The 19,675-nt window shown below is 42.0% G+C and overlaps 1 protein-coding gene across 3 annotated transcripts in view; it reads left to right on the forward strand.

The window, feature by feature from the left end:
- Positions 1-19,675, forward strand: part of RSF1 (remodeling and spacing factor 1) — a 41,497-nt gene that overhangs the window by 881 nt on the left and 20,941 nt on the right. For all 3 annotated transcript variants that reach the window (XM_035115565.3, XM_035115566.3, XM_088668441.1), the window contains exons 2-4: positions 15,442-15,533; positions 16,915-17,007; positions 19,042-19,247. In XM_035115565.3, the coding sequence (XP_034971456.3) occupies positions 15,442-15,533; positions 16,915-17,007; positions 19,042-19,247 (391 nt within the window). The remainder of the gene's footprint in view (positions 1-15,441; positions 15,534-16,914; positions 17,008-19,041; positions 19,248-19,675) is intronic.

Here is a 19,675-nt window from a genome sequence, read left to right on the forward strand (position 1 = left end):
GCAGAGGGAATGTGGGGCGGGATGGAAGGCGGTGAGGAGATGATGAGGAGGGTTATTGGATTTGATCTCCTTTTTGTTATTTATTTATTTTTATTTCGTATTTTTATGTTGCAAACCGCCCATAGTAGCAGTATTAATCATATGTGTGTGTGTATCAGTGATGTGGGGTAGGGTTCGTTTGGTTTGGGAAAAGAGAATAAAGGCCAATTTTCCTTGGGATCTGGGAAAGGTGTTGTTTGATCTTCTAGGGAACCTTGCAAGTTCTGTCCTGATCCTAGATCAGGGGTCAGCAAACTTTTTCAGCAGGGGGTCAGTCCACTGTCCCTCAGACCTTGTGGGGGGGGGCGGACAATATTTTGAAAAAATAATAATGAATGAATTCCTATGCTGCACAAATAACCCGGAGATGCATTTTAAATAAAAAGACACTTTCTACTCATGTAAATGCACACTGATTCCCGGACCGTCTGCGGGCCAGATTTAGAAGGTGATTGTGCTGGATCTGGCCCCCGAGCCTTAGTTTGCCTACCCACGATAGTTTGCTGAATAACCCCTGAATAACTTGAGAGGGACAAACTAGTCCTGAAATGAAAGTCACACATCACTTTGGGTGAAGCCTTCCAGGAGAACTTATTGTGTGTTAAGTGAGAGAGAGAAATGGCCAATACAGGAAGGGACAAGTCTCTCAAACGGAGAGGTGTTTTTTGAGAGATACTGGATGTGGCATGTGGGGAACTGTGCCCCCCCCCCCCCGCTTCCCGTCTTCAATATTTCTTCCTGGGTTTTTTTTGCAATAAGCGCCACCCTTTATCAGCCAGCCTTCAGTGGTCTACTAAAAAGTCTTGCAGGCTAGTAAGTTTGTGGCACTTGTTTGCAGGCTGATTTGCAGGGCACTGCTATTCTCAGCCAAGATTTTGCAGATATGTTCTGCAAGATTGAAAATTCTTAGTGGCCAGTTTCTTTGTCGATAATGCTTTTGGAATGGGTAATCAAAACAATTCAAAGCTTAAAGCAGCTCTTTATTTCCCCGAATACGTTGTCTGGCACACAGTTCTAATTTCCAGTTGCAGTGTAAATAGCTTTTCATTGGTTCTATAGTCTTCATTACTAGTATTTTCTTATGTGGTTATGTATATTTTTAAAACATTTGTTTAAACAGTGAACACAAAATGGGTTTACTTTACATGATGGGCTGTGTATGTGTTGTCTGTTAGATTTCTATTTAGCAGCTGATTTTTTTGAAAATTGTACATGCAGTTTTGTGTTAATTGTATAGCATCTTTGCTGTTTACATGAACCTTTCTTTTGGAAATGATCCTATTTTCTTTCCCTTCTTCCATTTGCACTTTGTTGTGGTGTTAAAAGTATTGTTTATTCCATATTGCTTTGAAACATTTTTGTCAGGTGTCAGGAACAAATGACTGTGCTACCCTGCTGTCTCTGTCCAAGTGGACATAAGTGATTTTTCTCCAGTATGCCAAGGATGTATCTACAGTACAGACTTTCATTGGTTTAGTAGTCCACTCCTTCCTCTAGACTAGAGAATTCTGGAAACTGCAGTTCTGTGTGAGAGGCTAGAGTCACTTAGGCCAGTGTTTCCCAACCAGTGTGCCTCCAGATGTTTTGGGACTACAACTTCCATCATTCCCGACCACTGGTCTTGCTAGCTAGGGATGATGGGAGTTGTAGTCCCAAAACATCTGGAGGCACACTGGTTGGGAAACACTGACTTAGGCTGCAGCCCTGTGCACACTTCTGAGAAAGTCCTATGGGAATATGTTGGACTGAGTTCATCTAAATGCTGATGGGACTATATATAACCTTCTTGCAGGCATTTATGTGACAATATCATATCATTTATTCATTCCTTTATACAAAAAAATCTAAAAAACTAACAAGGCTATAAAATTTTGTGGTATATTGGCATGTTAAACTGAACACAATTTTACTTCCGGGAGTAGAAGTGTTACTGTATTCTGTCAGGTTTACCACTCCCATCAGCCCATCACCCATTCCCACCCACCCCCACCACCCTCTGTATATATATAGGGTCTGACACTTCTGTTTCTAGTGTATCTGAAGAAGTGTGCATGCACACGAAAGCTCATACCAAAATATAAACTTAGTTGGTCTTTAAGGTGCTACTGAAGGAATTTTTTTATTTTGCTTCTACTCAGACCAACACGGCTACCTACCTGTAACTGTATTCTGTCCTTCAGTGATGTGCCAATTCAGAAGTGGAACACATTTCAAGAAGCATTGTGGGATCTTTCTCTTTTGGCTGTCATTCAGTGAAGGGCTAGGGTGTTGGAAGGGATTAAATTCTAGAATAGGACCTAGGTGCTTTCCAGTTCAAATCTCATTTTAACAATGAACTCTTAAGTAGATGTCCACTCAGAGCTTTCATTTAGAGATTTCAGCCTATCTGATCTGAAAATACGTAGTTTAGTCTAGTTTATTGCACTTTATGGATTTGGAAATGGATTGATTATTCTGTAATGAAAAGCAGGTTGCTTCTATAGATCAGGGATAGTGAAACTGGTCCTTCAAATGTTGGACTCCAATTTCCTTCATCCCCATCAGTCTTGGCCAGCGGTAAGCAAAAATGATTGACCCAAAACATCTGGAGGGAGGTCGTGATTCCTTACTTCTGAGGTAGATATGTTTTAGAAAGGATGGATGTGTTTCAATGTTGAGTCTCCAGATGTGGTTGGACTACAACTCCCATCATAAGAACATAAGAGAAGCCTGCAAGATCAGGTCAATTGGCCATCTAGTCCAGCATCCTGTTCTCACAATGAGATGCCTGTGTGGAACCAGCAAGTAGGATACAAGCACAAGAGCAACTCTCCCCTCCTGTGGTTTCCAGCAACTGGCATTCAGAAGCATTGCTGCTTCCAATTGTGGAGGTAGAGCACAGCCGCCATGGCTAGTTGCCATTGATAGCCCTCTCCTCCGTGAATTTGTCTAATCCTCTTTAAAAGCCATCCAAGCCGGTGACCATCACTGCCTTCTGTGGGAGCAAGTTCCACAGTCTTATGTGCTGCACAAAGAAGTACTTTTTTTTTTAATCTGTTCTGAATCATCTAACATTCACCTTCATTGAATATTCACAAGTTCTAGTGTAATGGCAGAGGGTGAAAAGCTTTTCTCTGCCCACTTTCTCCATGCCATGCAGAATTTTATAAGCTTCTCTTACCTTTTCTCTAAAAAAGTCCCCAATGCCCCAATCTTTCCTCATAGATTTTTATAATTGTTCCATCCCTGTGATCATTTTGGTTGCCATTTTCTGAACCATTCCCAATCCTACAATAACTTTTTTGAGGTGATGTGACCAGAACTGTAGACAGTATTCCCATTGTGGTTGCACCATAGATTTGTAAAACGGCATTATTATAATAGCAGATTTATTTTCAATTCCTTTCCTAATGAGCCATGGCATGGAATTTGTCTTATTTCTCAGCTGTTACACACTGCATCAACATACTCATCAAGCTACCCACTATGACCCTAAGGTCTCTTTTCTAGTCAGTCACCACCAGTGCAGACTCCATGAGCATATCTCTGAAATTATGGGTGGGTTTTTGGTTTTCTTTTTCTTTTTCACAGCCATGCATCACTTTACATTTGTTTACATTGAATTGCATTTACCATGTACCACCCATTCACTCAGTTTGGAAATATCCCTTCGGACCTCTCCACAATCTTGTTTTGTTTTAACAACCCTGAACAATATTGTCAGCAGTACCTCACTGGTCACTCATAACTCTAGATCAGGGGTCAGCAAACGTTTTCAGCAGGGGGCCGGTCCACTGTCCCTCAGACCTTGTGGGGGGCTGGACTATATATTTTTTGGGGTGTGTGTGAACAAATTCCTATGCCCCACAAATAACCCAGAGATGCATTTTAAATAAAAGGACACATTCTACTCATAAAAAACATGCTGATTCCTGGACCATCCACGGGCCGGATTTAGAAGGTGATTGGGCCTCATCCGGCCCCCGGGCCTTAGTTTGGGGACCCCTGCTCTAGATCAAGGGTCAGCAAACATTTTCAGCAGGGGGCCGGTCTACAGTCCCTCAGACCTTGGGGGGGAGGCGGACTGTATTTTGGCAGGGGAAATTAATGAATTCCTATGCCGCATAAATAACCCAGAGATGCATTTTAAATAAATGTACACATTCTACTCTTGTAAAAACACCAAGCAGACCCCACAAATAACCCAGAGATACATTTTAAATAAAATGACACATTCTACTGGGCTGTCCATGGGCCGGATTTAGAAGGCGATTGGGCCAGATCCGGCCCCCGGGCCTTAGTTTGCCTACCCATGTTATGATCAGGCTTCCTCAAACTCGGCCCTTCAGATGTTTTGAGGCTACAATTCCCATCATCCCTGACCACTGGTCCTGCTAGCTAGGGATCATGGAAGTTGTAGCCAAAAACATCTGGAGGGCCGAGTTTGAGGAGGCCTGTTATAGATCATTTATGGATAAGTTGAAAAGCACCTTTCTCATCTGTAGCCAACTTTGCCAATGATGACGGATTAGGGGAGTTGTAGTCCAACCACATCTGGGGTCTAAGATCGAAGAACCCTGATCTACATAACAACACACTGGAAACTGCAAAAGTGTGTGAGAACATATTAAAAATGATTGCCAGTTATTGCAGTAGTGAATGGCCACTGGACTTGCCATGTAAACATTTTGAGTTTTATATTGAAAGGCCAAAGATATACATATTGCACTTCAAGGCCTTTTGGACAAGCGTTGCTTGACAGCTGTGTGTTTCTAAAACTCTACCAATTGTAGCTAGTATGTACACATCTGATGAAGTGGACTTTACTTCATGAAAGCATATGCTGTAATACTTTGTCTTTATGGTGTTGTCCCAAGGCATTCTCATTCTCTCTCTCTCTCTCTCTCTGTGTGTGTGTGTGTGTGTGTGTGTGTGTGTGTGTGTTTTAAATCCTTGATAGTCAAATTTATTGCACTTGCGCAGTAGGATTTATTCCAGGCATAGGCAAACTCGGCCCTCCAGGTGTTTTGGGACTACAACTCCCATCATCCCTAGCTAACAGGACCAGTGGTCAGGGATGATGGGAATTGTAGTCCCAAAACATCTGGAGGGCTGAGTTTGCCTATGCCTGATTATTCTGTGGGATGGCTTTCTAAGCTCTTCACCAATGGAGGAAGTGTTGCAATTTCCCCAAGCCTTTTGTTCCACTGCTTGTGGTAATTCTGATGTGCTCCCCTGAGCAGGAAGAATTCTAGTGGGTGTTCTCTCCCCCCCCCCCCCCCCGGTAATAACTTTTGCGTATTAAGAACTAGCTAAGCCAGGAATCCAGAACGCAAATCACTATATACTCCATGCTTTTACTATGTCACGGGTGATAAGCACATTATCTATTAGCTGCTGCACTCCTTTTGTGCTGGGCATAGCCAATACTGTACACTGTTTTGGACTACAGCTCCTATTATCCTTGACCATTGGCCATGTTGCTTGGGGCTGATGAGAGTTGTAGTTCAGAACATCTGGGTGGTGTTAGGTTGGTGACAGCTTGCATAGACAATACTGAGTTAGATGGACCAGTGGTCAGACTCTGTATAGGACAGCTTTCTATGTTGTGTTTTCTAGCCCATTAACACACACACACCTCCTGAAGTGCACCACTTTGGCTATCCTTTCTTCATGGCCGCCTACTTTTCACTGTTTTTGCTAACAGCATACAAGGTTTACACACACACACACACACACACACACACACACACACACACACACAGAGTATTTGCTGCAAGTGGTCCATGCTGAGTGGATGGATAGTTGCAGCAGACTGGAAAGACTGGTGCCAACTTTGCCATATGCCTCAAAACCCAAAGAGAAGCTGCAGCTACACACTCACTTTTATCTTATTAAATTGTTTATCCCACCCTCTCTCCTATGAGCCCTGGGGCATATGTGAATCTCCATGATTTTATCTTTACAACAATCCAGTGAAGTAGTTCAAAACAATGGTAACTGACCCATTGTCACCCCTGGGACGTTTATGACTGAGTGAGCATTGAACTCAGGCCTTTTACCTCTCATCTGCCATGCCATGCAAATGATTTTGCCATACTGGCTTTTAAATGTTCCCACCAAGAAGGAGTTGCAAATGGTTATTGGGAATTTACCCAGATGATTGCAAATAGGCAGGGATTGGACCACAGTTAACCTGCAGTCCTTACACTGTACAGGCCTGGGATAAGTACATTTTATAAATGGTGGCATTTACATAATTATAAATTAATAAAAGTGTTTTTTAAAAGCTCTGAGAAGCAAAAGTGACTCCAAGTGGCAATTTTTTGTACCGTGGCAGTTCTGTAATTGTTGCTTATGTGATTTAGTTTGCAAACTATGTAAAATAGTAAATATTTACTGAGGGACCCAGGTGGCGCTGAGGGTTAAACCACAGAGTCTAGGGCTTGCTGATCAGAAGGTCGGCAGTTTGAATCCCTGCAACGGGGTGAGCTCCCGTTGCTCGGTCCCAGCTCCTGCCCACCTAGCAGTTCGAAAGCACGCCAAAGTGCAAGTAGAAAAATAGGGACCGCTCCGGCGGGAAGGTAAACGGCATTTCCGTGCGCTGCTCTGATTCGCCAGAAGCGGCTTTGTCATGCTGGCCACATGACCTGGAAGCTGTCTGCGGACAAACGCTGACTCCCTCGGCCTATAGAGCGAAATGAGCGCCGTAACCCCAGAGTCGGACACGACTGGACCTGATGGTCAGGGGACCTTTACCTTTTTAAATATTTAATATTTGTTTCTGCAGTCTGTGGATAAGGTAATCCTGATTGTAGAAGTCTGTCTGGTGGGGGTGGGGAGGAGGACCTTCTCTGATGGCACCAACCATGTGGATTATTCTTCTGCCAAGATCAGGCGGGCATGAACTATGGGGTATTTGCACCAGCAGTTGAATACGCCATTGCTGCTAGTTCCTATTTTTCTTGGTCACTTGATGATATTTTACTGTTGATTGTTTACATTGGATAGGATATTGTTATGGCTTTTTTTAAAAAAATTGTGGGGCATTTCTTTTCGTAACCAAAAGCTGTTTTAAATCTTTTTAATAATAAACAAATAAGTAAACCTTAAAATATGAAAACACTCACATTTGTGAGATTAATATAAACGATAAATGCAATTCCATTGTGTTTTTCAGTGTTCACATGTAAAAGTTGAAGCTGTAAAGTAAAACCGTATGGGCCCCAACCCCTTGCTGAATAGAAAGAGTGTGTTTGTGATAATACTGGTAATCAATTACAGTGTATATAGACTTATTCCTCCATCCCTCCCAAAAGGTGATCAGGCCTTGTTGTGTGGTGTGCCCAGATTGTATAGAAGTGGAGCTCACACAGAACATAGTCAGCCTCAGAGGTGCTTCTCTTTATACTGACCCCTGTGCCTCAGTCAAGGCCTTCCTGAAAGGGGTGGTGCTGTTTGTCTGTCTGTGTTGGTTGTTGAGTGTATAGGCTCTAGGCCAGTGGTGGCCAAACTTTGCCCCCCCCAGCTGTTTTTGGACTACAACTCCCATCATCCCTAGCTAACAGGACCAGTGGGCAGGGATGATGGGAATTGTAGTCCCAAAACAGCTGGAGAGCCAAGTTTGGCCACCACTGCTCTAGACACAACACTTTAGGGAGGGTGTTCCAAAGCCAGGGCCCCACCTCTGAAAAAGCCCTCTCCTTTGTAGCTGCACAGTTATACTATGGATCTTGCTCCCACAGAAGGCAGTGATGGTCACCAGCTTGGATGGCTTTAAAAGAGGATTAGCCAAATTCATGGAGGAGTGGGCTGCCGGAAGCCACAGGAGGGGAGAGTAGCTCTTGCACTCGAATCCTGCTTGCTGGTTTCCCAAAGGCCACTGTTCAGCCACTGTGAGAATAGAAAGCTGGACTAGATGGAGCCCATTGGCCTAATCTAGCAGGCTGTTCTTACGTTCTTACATGTGATTCTTCTAATGTGGAAGGCACTTGATGCAGGGCCTTGACAGAAGATCTTAGGGCATGGACGAGCTTGAATAGGAAGAGACACTCCTTCAGATTTGTTACTATCTGGCGCCTTGAGTGCTGGTAAAGGCAGCTCGCAATTTTAATAATGATACATTTGTGTTGCTAGTAGTGGAATGCTGTGGAAATTTTCACAATGGCCACATTGTAGGCTCAGCTGGATTTTTAGTATTTTACTATTGTATTCTTGATTCACATCATTTGACAATTGTTTAATCTTACTGTATCATTTTCTGATTTGAACAAACCAAGGTGCTCCTGTTGCTGCTACTAGGAGACCTATTTCCACAAATATCTCTTTTCAGCTGGAGAATGTAACCTTCATTCACTATCAGCCCAATATATTTTGCTGCTTGAGGTCAAGAATAAATGATGTATTTCTCCCTTGCAGCTAGGACCAACACTTTAAAAAACCTTGCAGCCCCATTCAGATACCAATTCCTCTTTTCATTTATCCTGTTTGTGGTGTCATCTGAAGTAGATTGCTTCATCCTGCCGCATGGCCAGCCTGTTTCTCCGTTCAGTGTTAGAAACTAATATATATACCAGTAAGCTAATCGCCAAATGACTGCTTGAACCTGGGTTACCGTGGCCATGACAGAATGCCTTTTTGCAGTGGAATTTATCATCATTCATTCATTTCCTTTCAATACTGGTTTATACAGTGGTACCTTGACTTATGAAGGCAATCCGTTCTGCGGCGCTCTTCGAAAGTGGAAAACTTCATAAGTCAAAGCGTCCATTTTGCGCATGTGCAAAGAGCGATTTTGCGCATGCGCAGAGAAAATACGTCTGGGTTAGCGGACTTCGGAAGTCGAAACCTTCAGAAGTCAAGGCATTTGGAAGTTGAGGTACCACTGTATTTTAAGGGGGGGAAATCTCAAATGGGTTTAAAGTACATTGATACATCAAAGAAAACAATCCAGAATAGAACAAATAAGCTCCAAGGAAAATATTTCAGATCCTTCTCTTAAGTGACATTTTGCTTTTCCAGTATTTATTTACCTACTTAATTTACCCTATATAGTTGCCCCATAGCAGAAGTACTCTAGGAAACCTGTGTGGTGTAGTGCTTAGAGTGTTGGACTAGGACAGGGGTCAGCAAGCTTTTTCAGCCGTGGGCCAGTCCACCGTCCCTCAGACCATGTGGTGGGCCAGACTATATTTTGAAGGAAAAAAATGAACGAATTCCTGTGCTCCACAAATAACCCAGAGATGCATTTTAAATAAAAACACACATTCTACTCATGTAAAAACACCAGGCAAGCCCCACAAATAACCAAGAAATGCATTTTAAATAAAAGGACTTATTCTACTCATGTAAAAACATGCTGATTCCCAGACCGTCCGCGGGCCGGATTGAGAAGGCGATTGGGCTGCATCCGACCTATGGGCCTGAGGTTGCCTACCCCTGGACTAGGACCTGGGAGATTAGGGTTCAAATCCCCACTTGGTCATGAAGCTCACTGGGTGACCTTGGAACAGTCATAGCCTCTTAACAGGATCGTTGTAGGGATTAACTGAGGAGGGGGGGAGAACCATTTATTCATTGAAGAAAAATGTGAGATATAAATGCAATAAATAAGCTCTTCTGCTGACCTTAAGAAAGCTGGAGGGGCCAGCCAGATGGAGATGTCTATCGCCAACCTGGCTTCCAGAGATCTCCATGTGGTCGCAATTGGACCTGCGCCAGTAGCAAAATGCGCCTGGCTAATTTCTAACACTGCCTCCATTTGTTCAGTATTTTAGTGTGGTGCACTCACAGTGTGGAAAGCTGTGTTAAGTGGATTCAACCAAAATGTGCAGATTGAACTGGCTGGACATTCATATCACACACCCACACCCTCTTCCAAACAGCAGCCTCACCTTTTTTTTGCCTTTGCCAACTCTTTGTGATGTTGGGGGGGGGGCATCTGCTGCAAGGAGGAAAGGAAAGAAACCACTACCCAACCCATTGGGTCATGGTGTTGAACTTTTTTTGCTTTGCCCTTTAGCAAAGTGGTGGTGGGGGGAAGGGGAGAATCCTGCAGGATTACAGAGGAGCCTCTAAGGTTCCTTCTAGCTCTATAATTCTGTGTTAAGTAGAGGTTGGCTTAACTCTTGTTGTAGTAGTAAACGGATGACTTGCACTGAGCTGCTTCAGGCTGCAGGTGAATTCTCATTGGATTATTTGTTTTTCCATACCTCAAAGTGTAGTCCTTTTAGAGAATAGTATGCTGGTGAAAAGCACAGGCTAATGTCCTTTTTCTGGTCCTCAAATTTTGGGGAGGATTAGTACAGGCACAAATTCAGTTAGGGAAGCCCCTAATAATTTTTTTTACACCATGGTGAGAATGAAGCATATAATGTTTAGTAGGGTGTATTTTTCTACTCCAGCTGTAATGAAGGCAGATGATTTAGTGATATTACTATGTCATGCATTTTCCTGTTTTTATATTGTAAACGGCCCTGTGATCCTCGAATGAAGGAGCGGCATAGGAATTCAATAAATAAATAAATTTAATTCTTAAAAGTTAAATTAAAAATTTAAAATCTTTACCTCTCACAGATGATTTATTAGTCACTGATATCTAAGGCAAAAAGAGTAGAATGGATTGTTAATTGTTGCATTTTCATATTATGTGGTGAGTCTTGGAACCGATTTTAGGGGAGTGCGGCTGTTAAGCAATGGCGACGACAATGTGGTGAAATACAGTATGTTAGGGGAAACTATGCATGGAAATGTATTGTAAATTGCTTAGAGATTTTATTACAATCGCATCGTGTATAAATTGTGTTAAATAAATAAAATAAAGATCTTAGTGAAAATAACATGCACAGTGCATTGCATTCGCTTGCCAAAATGGGTCTACCGTAGTAGGCTTAATTGCGTACAAAACTCTGTATATTAGGGAAATGCACACTAAAATGGTGATAAATTTTCATGAGGATAGATGAAATGTATGAACAGATGTAAGAATAGGGTAAATTAAAACTTAAGATTGGTAAAATGAGAAACCAACATTGAGAAATTTGCCCATCCCTCTTACCGTAGTTAGTACCTTGGTAGCCCTATGGACAAAGGAGATTTCTGAACAGGCTGTTAAAAGGTTTGCAGTATTTTGGGTTCCCCAACAATCATTATGTCTTGGGTTTAAAATTTCCTAGAAAACTATATTCATTCACTGTGCAGGCTTTATAGAAAAATATCAGGCACTAAGTGAGGGACTGTGGGTAATTTGCAAAAGTAATACTGTGCAGAGTTTGAGCTTGGGATTGCATGCATCGCATGAGTCCTTCTTCCCAGCAGGTCCTCCATTTGCAGCATGGGGGCAGCACACTGTAAGGAAGGACTCACTTGTAATCTCTACCTAAAGCAGGCATCCCCAAACTTCGGCCCTCCAGATGTTTTGGACTACAATTCCCATCTTCCCTGACCACTGGTCCTGTTAGCTAGGGATCATGGGAGTTATAGGCCAAAACATCTGGAGGGCCGCAAGTTTGGGGATACCTGACCTAAAGTATCATATTTTTTGGAAGACAACACAACCAAACACTGTCTCTCTTGTGTTTTGCCAGTAGCTTCCCAGTTGCTATTAATGTTAGTTAAGTGCCGACTCTCCCTCCTGAATGAAAATATTTGTAGTGTGATCCAGTTTTGCACATGACTCTTTAAATGACCCACTTGTGTGCCAGGGCTGAAAGTAATTTGGAAGCAAATTGTAAGGAGCATGGAAGTTCCTTCTCCTTATGTATACCAGCCATGTAAGCCCTTTTGAGTGCAGCTGTGCTGTTTTTATCTGGTTTCTTTCTTTTCATTTGTAGATGAGCAGTGTTGATGTTTTATTTCTGTTTTGTAAACTACCTGATAATTTTTGCAGTGGTAAGTGGTATGAAGATATATTTAAATAAAACAAACAAATATATTCCATCTGTCTAGGGGAAGCAGATGGTTGTGGGAAATTTTAAGAGCCTCAGTGATCAATAACCCGTTGTAGGATATTTTGCAACCGGAAAAGTACACCCATAAACAATGGTAAACAGTGGTTTGAAAAGGCTGTGAAATTCAAGATGTAGTTGATGTTTCTTATGCAGAGCACAGATGTATAGAATTGAGTTGTGTGTTTACAATAGTAATCTGTGAGAATTACATCACTCTACCTTACCTCATTTTATTTGGATGAGTGTATATTTGCAATAAGTTTTGCCATATATTTGTGTTCTGAGCTTACTGTGTTATGCCATTCACCTGCTTCTGAAGCACCAGCACAATTCTGACTTTCTTAGCAGATACCCGCTTGGCTTCCCTGTAACTATCACCTGCACTTGACAACTCTTTGATTTGTAGTATTCCACTTCACTTCTTCTGTGCTCTGTTTTTTACCAGTAGTTTCATCTTTGGAAAACAGACTACAACACTTCAGAGAACATTACCTATTGCATGTTGCTCTCAAGTCATTTTAAATATGGAAACTCAGGCCCTATTAAGAGCTATCATTTCCCACTCTCTTCACTACATACAAGAGATAAGGAATTTGTGGTGAGCACACTTGTTTCCTTCCTTTTCTCTAGGGGTAGGGGACCTCTGGCCCGCAGACAAGTCTTCACCTGCCAGGTAGTCCAATTTTGCCCACAAGGCCATTTCTGCAAAACCACACCCAGCTGTCAGTCAGCTGCTGCCACCAACTGATGTCAGCTGGTGGGCAGGGGAAGGTTCAGTCCTGCTGGGATTTGCCTTACCAGGGTTCCCATGTGGAATGCACTGGTGAAGTAGATCCCTGCAGAGACCAAAATTCAGTCCTCCACTCAGCTGGTGAGCAGAGTGTTTAATCCTGCTATGCCAGCTTGTCCAATTGGCCTGTCAGATGTTGAGGGGAGATGAAGATCCAGCCCACTGGGCCAAAAAGTTTCCCTACTTTTGCTTTGCTCTCTTTTACCAGTATAAAATCTCTCCCCCTCTCATTTTCAGCATTAATTCTGCCAGCACCAGTTGGCTACACCAGTTGGTTGCAAATTGAAGGCAACCATGGTGTTAACCTTGGTACGGGTATGAGGCCCCTGGTGTGATGAAGACTGAAAAAGGAAAAGATAATTCGTTCAGAAGGGGTGTTTGAGCCTTCCTTGTGCTCCTGATTTTGACTATGGATAAGAAGGCCACTGAGATTGCATATTTAAAATGATTCTATCTTTATCTGGACAGCCATTATTGGTTATTTGTCCCAGTTGGTTTTGGTGCAACCTGAAATCTGTTTTGCACTTAGCAGACCAGACTATTAAGCCTCCCTTAATTCTTCCTTCTCTCCATTTTAAGACTGGACAAATTGCTTACTTTGGGACTTTCATTCCACCCTCCATTTTCTCACCTGCCCCCCTTTTTGCTTAACATCTCATCTGAAGAACAGTTCTGGAAAATTCTGTAACTCTCTTACTACTTTCCAACGTGGGCATTACCCTAGTGAGGCTTTTTACATTCTACATTGTCTTCAGTGTTGGTGTGCTTTGGAAAAATAATAATAATAATGGATGAGCAAGCTTTGAATGTTGCCTCTTCTGCTTTGTTGCTATTTACCCCTCATTTCTTCTCCCCGGCTTTCCTTCCTTGGGATCTGTGCCAGGCACTTGTACTCTCTCTTCTAGTCTTGTTTCCTTTCTTTTTAATTCCTTCCAATTATCCTCTTAAATAGGGCTCCCTAAACATACTGAACCCAATAATCCCCCCTCTTCACCTATTTGTTTTTCCCCTCCATTTTTCTTGCTCTTATTATTCTATGAAGCCAGCTATTTGACCAGTTTCCCCAAATTCCTCCCTTTCTTCCCCCCCTCCCAATTGTCTAATTGGCTGCTGTTACCTGCATTCCCACCCTCTCTGACAAGTAAATACAAGATCAACTAAACCACTAGCTTACTGAAACACCAGCAAAGAATGTATTTTGACTAGTGTGCAGCATTCCAGGCTGTTCTATAGTTGACTTTCTAAGCAAAGACTTCCAAGCAAAGAATTTTGGTTGCTCCGGCACAAATTTCATGAAGCAATGTGGGAACCTCTTTAAGATTATAGAATCTTAGAGCTGGAAGGGACCCAAGGGAGTCCAGCCCCCTGTAATGCAGGAATCTCAGCTCAAGCATCCATGACAGATGGCCATCCAACCTCTGCTTAAAAACCTCCAAGGAAGGAGAGTCCACCACCTCCCAAGGGATTCTGTTCTACTGCCTAACAGCTCTTGCTATCAGAAAGTTTTACCGAATGTTTAGTCAGAATCTCCTTTCTTGTAACTTGAAGCCATTGCCTGGAGTCCTATCCTCCAGGGTGAGAGAAAACAAGCGTGTAGCATTCTAGTTTGAAAGCAGTTCTAAAACGTTATAAAAATGCTTATATGCCATTTTTCAAAAGTTAAAACATGAGGGATAAATTTCATTTGGTAGGGCTTGGAACTGTTTCAGTTTCTAGGATTCAGCATTAGTTGTGTGTGGTTTTTTAAAAAAGAAAATAGCTCCTGGGCAAGGCTGGCTTCCCGATGGACAGGGCAGCTGTGATATTTTTCCAGGTCTGTATCAGGCTGTCCCATCTCAGCACCTTTCCAGATCTTCCTGCATGGGTGTTGCTCCATTCTGCCACTAGGTGCCGCTGTAGTTTGCTCCTGGTTCATATGAGAGAGAGGGACTCTGTGAACAAAGGAAAATATGCTATTTTTTTTAAATAAATCCTTAATAATTAACCCCACCTAAGGTGTAAAATCGTATTTTAGCATATGTCTGATTTTAGTGCTGGAAGGCTGAGCTACCTAGATTCTAAGGTAGATGAGAACCTGTGTGATCTTTTTCTAGAATCCACCTGGTCCACCAGCACAAATGGAGAAATAGTAAGATTTCCTCTTAATAGTCAAGGCATAAGTAATCTTTGTTAAGCTTTTCCAAGTAAGAATATAACGAGCGCCTTGATAAGAAGAAGTGCCTTGATGCATCAGCTCACCTTGTTTCACATTCTTTGGAATAATCCTAGCCACCCAGCAGGTGCACTGTGGTTGACAGGAAATTGGTTGGTAGCCCACTGTTGGGATTATAGTATGCCTTTTGTTACACCCCGATCTACTATGATGTTCAGACCATAAAGTTTTTCTTGTGTGTATGAGCGTGAGCATCTTATTTTAAGATTTTGTCTCTCTCTGGATTAGTTAACGTTTAACGTTCACCTTTTCTTGAATTTGTGCTTACGTCTATAACAATAACAATAATTTATTTTTTATACCTCGCCCATCTGGCTGGGTTTCCCCAGCCACTCTGGGCGGCTTCCACCAAAGGATTAAAAATACGGTACATTAAAACATCAGTCATTAAAAACTTCCCTGAACAGGGCTGGTTAGCATTTAGAACATAGTTGCTTATTTGTTTTTAAACTCCCTCCCCTTCTTGTTTGTAGTTCCCAGAGAGCTGGTAGAACTTCATCTGAAACTGATGAGGAAGATCGGAAAATCCGTCACAGCAGACCGCTGGGAAAAATACTTGATCAAGGTAAGTTGTTCTTACATTGAATGCTTTGAAACTCTGCTACTGGGTGATATATGATGTTGGGAATCCCTGAAACCATGGTCAGAAATTGGGGGTATCTGTGCCAATTTTTGATTCTGTATTGTTTAATATTAGATATAGTATGCAGATGTAATCATTACCATCCAGAAATAATTTAAAGGAATTTCCAGAGCACACAAAAATCAACATCTCTATAATACAATTTTTCCCACCCCTACCAGTCAGTGTTTGGTGGTGAAGCCAATCAGGCTGGTGGGAACTTTTAATATGGCCTTCTCGGTGGTGGCCCCACAATTATAGTAGTCAGTTCTTTCTAAGGTTGGGCAGGTCTCATCCATCACATCCTTTAAACGGGACTAAACAGAGGTTGGATGACCATCTGTCATGGATTCTTTAGTTATGATTCCGGCATTGCAGCAGGTTGGATTAGATGAGCCTTGGGGTCCCTTCTAGCTCCACAGTACTATGATTCTATGACTGTTATTTCCTCTGATTAATAGGGCTGTTGCTGCCTGTATCTGGCTAAAAATTTTTGTTCCTGTTTTATCTCTGTACTGGTGTTTAGCTTTTAGTATTGTTTCTGACTGGATTCTAAAGTGGTTTTTCTTTTGTGTTTGAATTTGTATTTTTATATATGTTGTGAACTGCTTTGTAGCACATGTTCTCAATAAGCAGACCATAAATCAAATAAATAAATAAATACCCACCCTAGTGCTAGGATCGTCCTACTCGCATGTAGGACCCTGGTAGAACTGGCATGTTCTCTCCCTCCTGGTCGGTCGGGAGCTTCAAAAGCTTTCTCTAGCCCGAGCATCACAGTGACTGATACCAAGAGGCATCAGCACACTTACGGAACCTGCAGAGTATTAGCGGTTCGCGTAACAAACTCAGTAGCCAGGGGAAGCCCAGCCAGATGTGTGGGGTATAAACAATAAATTATTATTATTATAGTAGCACAACATTTTGGCTAATCTACTTTATTTACATATAATACACTCGGAGCATTCTGACTTAGCTCCTTCCTCTTTCTCATCAGACAGCAAAGAGAAAGAACAAAGGAAAATAGTCCCACATCACGGAACACAGTAACATCAAAACATCCTGTCTCCGTCACTTCCCACACTGTGGAATGAAAACATACACCATCATGTGACAAACAGCAATCTCATGACTGCAAGCACGGAGCAGGAATCCTAACACCTAGGTCCCCATATTGTTGGTTTAACAGCAATCCACATCCCTATGCTTGTTCCGGTTCCTGTTTTATTCCTACAAAAACTGAAACTTTAGGTAACACTTCGTTGAGTATGGGTGCCATGATGGGAGATCACTCTGTACTTAATTTAAACAATTTTCCTTTCAGATGTGTCAAGATTTCAACAGCACTTGGGCATGGGAAATGGAGAAAAAAGGATACTTTGAAATGAGCATGGAATGCAAGTTGGGAATATTGAAGGTACTATTATCTTCAACTCACTTGATAGTTTTCTGGAATACCTGTGATGATACCTGATAATCCTCCAAACACCATTTATAGCATTATGAGTTTATCATGGGCTTATACACCCCCCGCCTTCACAATTCCCTCACATTTTCCAATTTCCTGCACTGTTTCTGGGTTGACCTAGCTCCAAACCATGGTTTGAGTGGGTGCAATCTATGGTTTTGAGGTTAATGTTAGTCATAGTTCGGAAGATAGTCCAAACTGAGCCTTTATAATAAATACTTACCATGCAAAAATTATGAGAGGCTCTAGAAATATTGTTATTCAGCACTTTGTTTGATATATATTTCTGTTTCTGCATATGCACTGATAACAGAAAATCATTTCCGAATTCTCTCTGAGCAAATTGAGTGCAGATTCTCAGTAGATTTTATTTTTGTGGACTGTTGGGTGTTCCTAAAGCCAGCTCCCCTCTACTTCACGCATTTCATTAAAAGAAACCACTTCAATGAAAGATTATAATATATATTTTTATTGTTTGCCGGTATATTGAAAAGCCAGTGGATCATTTAATGTATGCAGTGCTTGAGATTACTGTAGAGTGCTTCATAAACATAATCTCAATAATCCTTACACAACAACCCTGTGAGTTAGAACCTTGCTTTAGTGAATTTAATTTAATGTATTTAAAATATTTTAAGGCTGCCTTTAAGGGCAAAAGCCAGCTTTCAAGATAAAAACGTACAACGAAACACAGTAAATACAGCCACAATAAATAAACAAAACAGCAAAAAACCATTAACTAAATAGAACCGAAACTGATGGTAGCTCAATAAGAACAGCTCAAAGAAGGCCAAGGAGAACATATATGTCTTCCAAAAGACATAAACCAACAGCACCTGCCAGACCCCAGATCAGGGGTCAGCAGACTCTATCAGCAGGGAGCCGGTCCACTGTCCCTCAGACCTTGTGGGGGGCCAGACTATGTGTGGGGGGGAATAAATGAATTCCTATGCCCCACAAATAACCCAGCGATGCATTTCAAATAAAAGCATACGTTCTACTCCTGTAAAAACACCAGGCAGGCCCCACAAATAACCCAGCGATGCATTTCAAATAAAAGCACATGTTCTACTCCTGTAAAAATGCCAGGCAGGCCCCACAAATAACCCAGAGATGCATTTCAAATAAAAGCACATGTTCTACTGTAAAAACGCCAGGCAGGCCCCACATATAACCCAGAGATGCATTTCAAATAAAAGCACACATTCTACTCATGTAAAAACACACTGATTCCTGGACCATCCGCGGATTGGATTTAGAAGGCGATTGGGCCGCATCCGGCCCCCAGGCCTTAGGTTGCCTACCCATGCCCCAGATGATAAAGCATCCCAGCAATGTGGGACACAGCAATTAAAGGCCTCATTGGTTTCCACCAGTCTTAACTGCAGGCACTTGAGAACGACCTCCATTGTTTGTGCTAAAGTATAAGGAGGTCTGATATAGTTGTAGGTGGAATGTTATGGGATTTGGGCCCAAACCGTTTTGGGCTTGAAAATGCCCTTGTGACCCCTGTGAGAGAGGGCTGTCACAATAACTAGTTGTCTTTCTCCCAGGCGACATGGTGGGTGGGTGTCATTCATTTAAAAAGCTACCTTTATACGCTACTCCAGACCTACAGAAAATGCAGTGGTGGATTCAAAACATCCCTTTTAAAAAGATAGTGAGGCGGAACCACTGAAGACCACTTGCTTTGGTACCTACTTTGGTACCTCTGCTTTGTAACAGGTCTCTAAAGTCTCAAGCACAAGCCTTTCTCAGCCCTCTCTCATTTATAGCAATGCTAGAGATTAAATCTGAGTCCTTCTTAATACAGAGCAAGGGCCATGCCATCTGAGCTATGGCTCCTCCACAACAATTTCTTAAATCAAGCCCTTCAATTACTCTTTTTACAAATAAGTCTCTTGCTGGTGCATCAGCAGAGAGTGTTCCTTTGGTGTTTCCAACATTAGTTTGATGTGCTCTTTCTCCCCCCCCCCCTTTTAGTACCTTTGTGAGTGCCAGTTTGATGACAATCTAAAATTTAAGAACATCATTAATGAGGAAGATGCAGATGCTATGCGCCTTCAGCCGATTGGCAGAGACAAAGATGGGCTGACCTACTGGTACCAGCTGGATCAAGATCATAATGTTAGGGTGTATGTTGAAGAGCAAGATGATCAAGATGGGTCTTCATGGAAGTGCATTGTCAGGTATTGTTCTTTTTACCCTCCGTTTTCCAGACTCTACGCCGTTACGGTGGCTTTAGAAAAAAAAACGCCTCTCTCAGGTTCATTTATTAGATAGGATTTTTTAAATGTTCTCTCTGACGCACTGTGTATAAGGAAATATTTACAGTTACTTGCAAATGTTTGCGATGGTTAAGTGCTGCACCTATAACAAAGCCAAATGCTTACAAAGTGGTGGTTCAGAAAAGGGCCGCCAAAATGATCCAAGAAATTGGAGCAATTTCCCTGTGAAGAAAAGTTGCAGGACTTGGGACTTTTAGTTTAGAGAAAAAGCTGGAGCTTTTTATTATGATCATATTATAACACTTTGGCAGTGGACAGAGTTGTACGATTTTTTTAAAATATTCTGTTTGAACTATATTGCTATGATTTGTTTTAATAAAAAGGGGGGA

Source organism: Zootoca vivipara, chromosome 4, assembly GCF_965207765.1.
Source record: "Zootoca vivipara chromosome 4, rZooViv2.hap1.1, whole genome shotgun sequence".
NCBI classification, from domain to species: Eukaryota; Metazoa; Chordata; class Lepidosauria; order Squamata; family Lacertidae; genus Zootoca; species Zootoca vivipara.